The 6384-nt window shown below is 61.7% G+C and overlaps 1 protein-coding gene across 1 annotated transcript; it reads right to left on the reverse strand.

Moving 5' to 3' along the window:
* Positions 1-2029: 2029 nt before the first annotated feature.
* On the reverse strand, positions 2030-4221 carry LCN15 (lipocalin 15). Its single transcript, XM_006918118.1, has 6 exons — positions 4126-4221; positions 3585-3724; positions 3430-3500; positions 3128-3238; positions 2364-2465; positions 2030-2064 (listed from the first exon to the last, which is right to left on the reverse strand). The coding sequence occupies exons 1-6, from the start codon at positions 4219-4221 to the stop codon at positions 2030-2032; spliced, it is 555 nt and encodes a 184-aa protein (XP_006918180.1).
* Between the last annotated feature and the right edge of the window lie 2163 nt (positions 4222-6384).

A 6384-nucleotide genomic window follows, 5' to 3' on the forward strand; every position in this document is an offset into this window, starting at 1 on the left:
GAACCCAAAAGGGCCGGGTCGGGGTGCCAGATGCTGCCTGGGGGTGCAGCCCCCCCGCAGGTGCTAAGCTCAGCTGGAGGCTCCAGTCCCTCAGCCTGGAGGAGCCCGGCAACCAGAGTCCCCTTCACACCCACCTCCCCGCCTCAGTTTCCCTAGAAGTCCAGGGTCAAGGTGGGACCCACTATGCCATCCCTAGGGGCCTCTCCAAAGAGGTGACGAGCCTTGAGCCTGAAGAATCTGTTTATTTTGGGGAAGGGGGAGGCCCAGGGAGACACCCGACTGGGGATGGGGAGTGGGGGAAGGGCAGGAAGGGGTGACCCAGGGCGTGGGGAAAAGAAGGGGCCGTGGGTCTGGACACCTCGGCGTGCCGAGGCCTGCTGCTCCGGCTCGCCCTGCACAGACAGGAAAGGCGTGGTTACGCCACCCGCCCTCCGCAGATGCCCCCAGCTGCCGCAAACGCACAGTAGGGCACCACTCCCGCCAGTTCACGAATCACTGTGAGGCCCATGTGAGCTAATTCTGCCACCAAAATTTCTGAAAATATGGAAACACCCCCACAGCTCCACACTGCTCCCCCGGAGGCCCCGGGCTGCCTTCCTCAGGATCCTGGGGACCCAGCCGCACTGCCCAGCGCCTCGCTCACTCGCTGGCCGGCAGTGAGGGGGCTGGCATGGAAGAAGGCTCCAGAATGACCACTGCAAAGCCACAGCACCTGAGGCCCCCATGAGGCCCTGTACCCCAAAAGCTGCTTTTTCTTTTTAAGATAATCTGGGAGGCAGAGCGCAGACCAGAAAGAAGGGCTCACACTCTGCAGACAGAACCTTCCGGGGGCGATTTCCCTCCTTCCCCTGCCCCCTCCCCCCATCCGGTAACATTCCTGAAACAAACAACCACACGTGTGGTCGTGTGGTCGTGTGGTCGGAGACAGAGCCGAGATGCTGGGACCCACGAAAAGTCAAAGCAGCCCAAATGTCCCCAATGCCACTGGATAAATGGCCTGGACAGTCAGGGAGAGCAGGATGACCTGAGGGGTGCAGGCGGCATAGACCGTGGGATAAGGAGGAAGCCCCCACTGTGCCGACGCCTGTCCCGCCAGGAGAGGTCACAGGGTGGCCTCCTGACGCTGGTGACGGTCATGTCGTAGCCGTTATTTATGATTAGGTTCTCGACTTCTCCGCGACGAACTTGGCTACAGAACCCTATGGTTTCCCAGTGTCTATTTGAGAGAAGGTGTTCCCCTAGAGCCCACCTGCAGCCATGTCCCTAGGGGTCCCGGGGACCCAGCCCTGCGATGACAGAGGTGGTGGTTCCTCCGTCATCATCTGAGAGAGAGGAGAAGGCTCAAGGCAGGCCCTGTGCCCTGGGCGAGGAGGGGCTATGGGGACACAGAATGTTCTGGTTGGACATGATCTCCCCACCCGAGTCCGCCTGGAACTCTGCGTGCGATCCTACTTAGAAATAGCGTCTTTCAGACGCAATTAGTTAAGAACCTCAGAATGAGATGGCCCTGGGTTAGGGAGGGCCCTACACCCAATGACTGGCATCCTAATAAGAAGAGGGACGTTTGGACACAGACACACAGAGAGAAGACACGCATGTGACAAGGGACGCAGAGATGGGAGTGACGTGTCTACAAGCCAAGGGACGCCAAGGATGGCCGGCACCGCCAGAAGCTGGAAGAGACAAGGTCTCCTTGAGAGCCCCGAGAAGGAGCCAGCCCCGCCCACACCTTGATTTTGGACCTGTGGCCTCCAGACCTGTGAGAGACTGTGTGTTGTTTTAAGCTACCCAGTTTGTGGTGATTTGTAATGGCAGCCCTAGGAAATCAGGGGAGGCTTCCTGGAAGAGGTGATGTGTAAGCTGAGGCCTGAAGCAGACAAACCAGGCAGAACAATTAGAAGCGGATGGGGCGGGGCGGGGTTCTTTGGATCGAAGGCAGCAGGGGCAGATCACGCAGGCCTTGCAGAATGGGAGGGAGCAGTTACCTCGTCCCCCACCTGGGAAGGAAGAAGGCGGGTCTCCAGAAGTGTCAGGGTGCCTCCTTGGCCCCTGAGGAGCACGCATCTGTGGGAAGGTGGACAGTCGGTGAAAGGCTGAGCTGGCCGGGACGGCCTACTGCTTCCTGCAGCCCCCAGCCAGCCGGGACCCTGCGATCTTGTACAGGCACCCCGCGGCTGGGGCCAAAAGACTCCCTCTCCGGCTCCCCAAAACCTCTCCCTTGGCGTGTGTTGGGGGAAGAAGGGGCTGTGGGCAGGAGTGGCTAGAGGAGCTGCCCGTCTCCCCTCAGACCGCCTCCCGCCTGCACGCTCTGGGGGTCCGGAAGGCGGCTGCAGGCGGGGCTCGGGGCGGGGCTCGGGCGCTACCTGACTTGGGCAGCAGGACCATCATGTCGTCGGGGAGCCCCACGGTGGGGTAGAAGTCCCGAAAGGCCTTCAGCGCCTGGGGGCTCGCTTCCTGGGTCCGGCCTGGGGCGGAGCAGGGGCCGCGGTGAACCCCGTGGCTGACGGTGGTGCAGGGGACGGAGAGACAGGGTCTCCTGGCCTCACTGCACCCCCTTGAGGGCTGACAGCAGGTCTGGCACCCGAGGTGCGGCATGTTGGGCGGGGCCCAAAGCGCCCGCCTGGCTGAGGGACCAGTGGGGACGGGAAGCGGCCGCGAGGGTTGCCCTTTCCTAATTCACACGAGGCGTCCAGGAGGCCGGGGGGCCCCGGCTGCTCTCCCCAGCCACGTTCCCCGGTCCCCGCCCAAACTTGGGCACCCTTTCCCGCCGCTCCCAAGGCCACCCTCCAACCTCGCCCTGGCCTCTCCACCTTAGGGGGCCCCTGGCCCACTCTGCCAATCTCCTCGGAAATTAAAACAAAATAGGCTCTCAGCCCCGGTTCAGGGTCTCAGGCAACGGGGAAATGCAAGTCCCCAGCCTCGGGAGGCCTTCAGGGCCCCCTCCAGTCGACCACTACTCATCCAAAGCACCGTGGAATCCCGCCGCCCGCACCCCACGCACCCCTGACCCTCGAGGGCCCAGACTCGGGAGTGTGAGACCAGGTGGAGCAGAGGAGGACTTGGGGCGTCCTGAAGGGGCGGGGCCAGGGCCAGGGGAGGGCGGGGCAGGGGCCGGGGCGCGCCTCACTGTAGAGCTGCACCATGGTGCTGAGCGCCCCCTCCAGCTCCTTGTAGATGTAGACCACCGCGAAGGCGCTGTAGTCCGTGTCCACCACGCGCACGTCCAGGTAGCCTAGGACTGAGGACAAGGAGAAGTGCACAGGGCCCAGGCAGCCGCGCAGCCCACGCCGGCCTCGGCTTGGAGGGGGAGGGGAGGGGAGCTAGCAGATGGTGATGGAGGCAGGGGACCCTGGATGCAGGGACAGTCCCATGTCACCCCATGGGGAAGCGGCCTCAGGCACCCCTGACGGCGGGTGGGGCGGGTCCTACCTGGGACTCTGAAGTGCCCCTCGGAGCCCACCTTCAAGTACTCGGCATCCACCTGGTGACAGCCCTCAGCCCTGGGGGCGCACAGCGCTCTCACTCTCTGCAGCTGCCGGGGTTCACCCCGCCAGCCAGGGGCGCCCCGTCCCCACCGCGCTCACCCAGGGAACTCCATGTGGACGTGGAGGTTGCCCTCTGCGGTGGCTGTGACCGCTCTGGTGGACATCAGCAGGTGATCCTTCTTGCCCAGGAAGACCTTGCAGTCGGACACCATGGAGACGACGAACCAGAGGCCTGAGAACTGCGAAGCAGCCGGGTGACCGCAGGCCCGGGTGACCGCAGGCCCGGGCGGCGCGGGTCTTAAGCCGGACAACCCGGAACCGGGCGGGACCTGCCTGAAGCTGCACGGTTGGGTCCCCAGAGTGTCCACCTCTTGGGTCTGAGCCCGGGCTGGACGAGAGCCCTGTTCTGCACTCCCCTGGGGCCAGTCACATCACTTGTGAGCCTCGGTACCCGCTGTGGAATGGCTCAGTAATCACCCCCACACGAGGTGGCTTCGGGGTCACATGAGAGCGAGTTACAGGGTTTGCAGGCCTGAGGTGCGGCAGCCAGAGGCAGCTGTTACTGTCACCCCCTTGTTGTTGTCTCCAGCAGGGGCTCAGCCCCCAGCCCCACCCGCGGCACGCACCAAGGCTCCTGTACCTTCTGGGCATCAAAGTCTGGCTGCACCAGGACCTCGGCCTGAGCCGCGGACACCCAGAGGAGCGCCAGGACCCAGCCCAGCAGGACGGACATCATTCCCATGCCTGTCCTCAGCCCCTGGCTCCGTCCTGGCCCTAGCAGGCCCGGCTTTATAGCCCAGCCCATCGCGGGCTGGCCAGACAAGCAGGTGGGGAAAGGCCTGGGCCGGAAACTCCAGCCCTCCTTTGTCCATTGTTTGGCACAATCAGGCCAGTGTCCTCCCTGGCTCCAGGGGTCATTTCCTGGAGGACTCCAGAGAGCCGCGCTCTCACCTGGCTCCCCGGAGCTGCGGATTTGCCCCCCAGATCTGCCAGGCAGTCCTGGGGGCCCAAGCAGAGACTCTTGGCCTGCTGGGACTTGAAACCTGAGCACCTCTGTCTGCTTCCGGCCTGGCTGGGGCTGGGAGCCCGGGCCTTCGGGGGTGCCACTGGGATGCCGCCAGGCTCAGGAACGCTCCGGCCAGAGGGTCTCGCTCAGGGCCTGGCCTCCAGGGTCCTCGCTCCCTCTCTTCTTGCAAATGAGTGGAGTCACCACTGGACCTTGTATGGGAGCAGAGCCTGCAGCAGGACAACGGTGGCCGAGGTGATGTCAGAGGCCTGAGTGCCCCTTATCCAGACCCCCACGGCTCCCACACGGCCACCAGCTGGGCCGCCAGCAAGCGTCTGGAGCGTGGGGCCGAGCCGCCACTCAGGGTGGATTAGGGTCTTGAAACCACCTTATCACTGGTTGTATAAGTGTGTGGGCGAGACAGTCGCCAGGGAGGCACCATGCACAGGCGGGAGCTTGATCTGGCAAGGCCCCTGCAGGTGACATCTCCTGTCCACACAGAGCACCCAGGGACACTGCAAGGTGCAGCACATGACCTCGGACACACCGCCCAGTCGCCTCTGGTCAGGGGCAGGGCTCCCCAGGGAGGACCATCACTACTAGTGCTCTGGAGTGGATGGGGTACTGGGTCAGAGAAAGGCCCCCCCTAACACACACACACGTGGGGGATGGGTGGAGCCCAGGCTTCCCTCAGCCTCTCCTGGGTTTCAGGAGGCGCCAGCTTTCAACCGAGTCCCAGCCACCAGACGGAATGCAGTCAAAGCCTTCCCACAAAAATATTTACAAAACACGCAGCTGATAAAGGGCTTAGATCCAGAATCTACAAAGAACTCTCAAGACTCCATAATTAAAAAAAACAACAACAAAGAAACGCCCAATTAAACAAAAAAAAAAAAAAACAGGGAAAAGATTTTAAAAAGACATTTCACCAAGAAGATATTCCGATGGAAAATAAACACATGCACAGATGCTCCACTCCACCTGTCCTGGGGAGACGCAGACTGAAACCATCTGAGACACAACCACAGGGCCAGGGCCGTGCAAGGGCAGCAAATCTGTCAATGAACATGTTGCAGTGGAGGGGGGGGGGCGGGAGGGAGCTGCATCCTGGACGCCCCTTGGCGGCATCTTACGAAGTTCAGTGCTCCTTGGCCATCTGATTCAACAATCACGCACCTCAGTATTTACCCCAGAGAAATGTACGCAAAACCCGCACCGGTGTTTCTGGGGCTTTATTTACTGTCACAGAGAAGTGCCACCAACCCAATGTGCTTCCTCGGGAGTGGGCGAAGGAGCTGCCGCTGTGACGGGCACGTCTCAGGAGCAGCCGGAACCAACGCCGGTTCACGCAGCAGCTCAGATAAACACCAGATGCGTTATGCCGAGGGAGAGACACCCGTGTGACAGGCTACCCACCGGGACCTTCTAGGACATTCTAGAAAAGGCAAACCCATAGGGGTAGAAAGCCGCTCTGTGGTGGCTGGGGCCGATGTGGCGGTGTGGCTGACGACAGGGACATGCTGGGACTTCTGGGGTGACAGACGGTGGTGGTCATGTGACTGCGTTTGTCTAAAAGTACAGAGCTGTGCCCCTAAAAGGGTGAGTTCTACTGTACGTAAATTATACCTCAATTTTAAAAGCATATATAAGCTACATACGTATATAAAACCTTCCCCAATGCTGCCTCTTGTGTTGAGGGCAGGGTAGCCTTTGTAAATCCCCAGCTACAAGTCCAAAGTGCCAGGGAAAGGGTGGGGGCAGGGATGGGGCAGGGCAGACCCAGGACCCCCGAGCATGGGACTGTTGGGCCAGAGCGAAGGTTCGGTCCTTCCTAGGTCAGCAAGGACCAAGGGGCAGCCGGCTGCTTCTCCTGCTAATCTGACACCTGATGTT

The sequence above is a fragment of the Pteropus alecto genome, unplaced genomic scaffold, assembly GCF_000325575.1.
Source record: "Pteropus alecto unplaced genomic scaffold, ASM32557v1 scaffold67, whole genome shotgun sequence".
Classification (NCBI taxonomy): Eukaryota; Metazoa; Chordata; class Mammalia; order Chiroptera; family Pteropodidae; genus Pteropus; species Pteropus alecto.

Coding starts and splice junctions, on each gene's coding strand:
- LCN15 (XM_006918118.1), bottom strand. CDS start 4,221: ATGATGTCCGTCCTGCTGGGCTGGGTCCTGGCGCTCCTCTGGGTGTCC. Junction 3,725..4,125: donor CAGACTTTGATGCCCAGAAG/GTACAGGAGCCT, acceptor GCTGCTTCGCAG/TTCTCAGGCCTCTGGTTCGT. Junction 3,501..3,584: donor GTCCACATGGAGTTCCCTGG/GTGAGCGCGGTG, acceptor GTGCGCCCCCAG/GGCTGAGGGCTGTCACCAGG.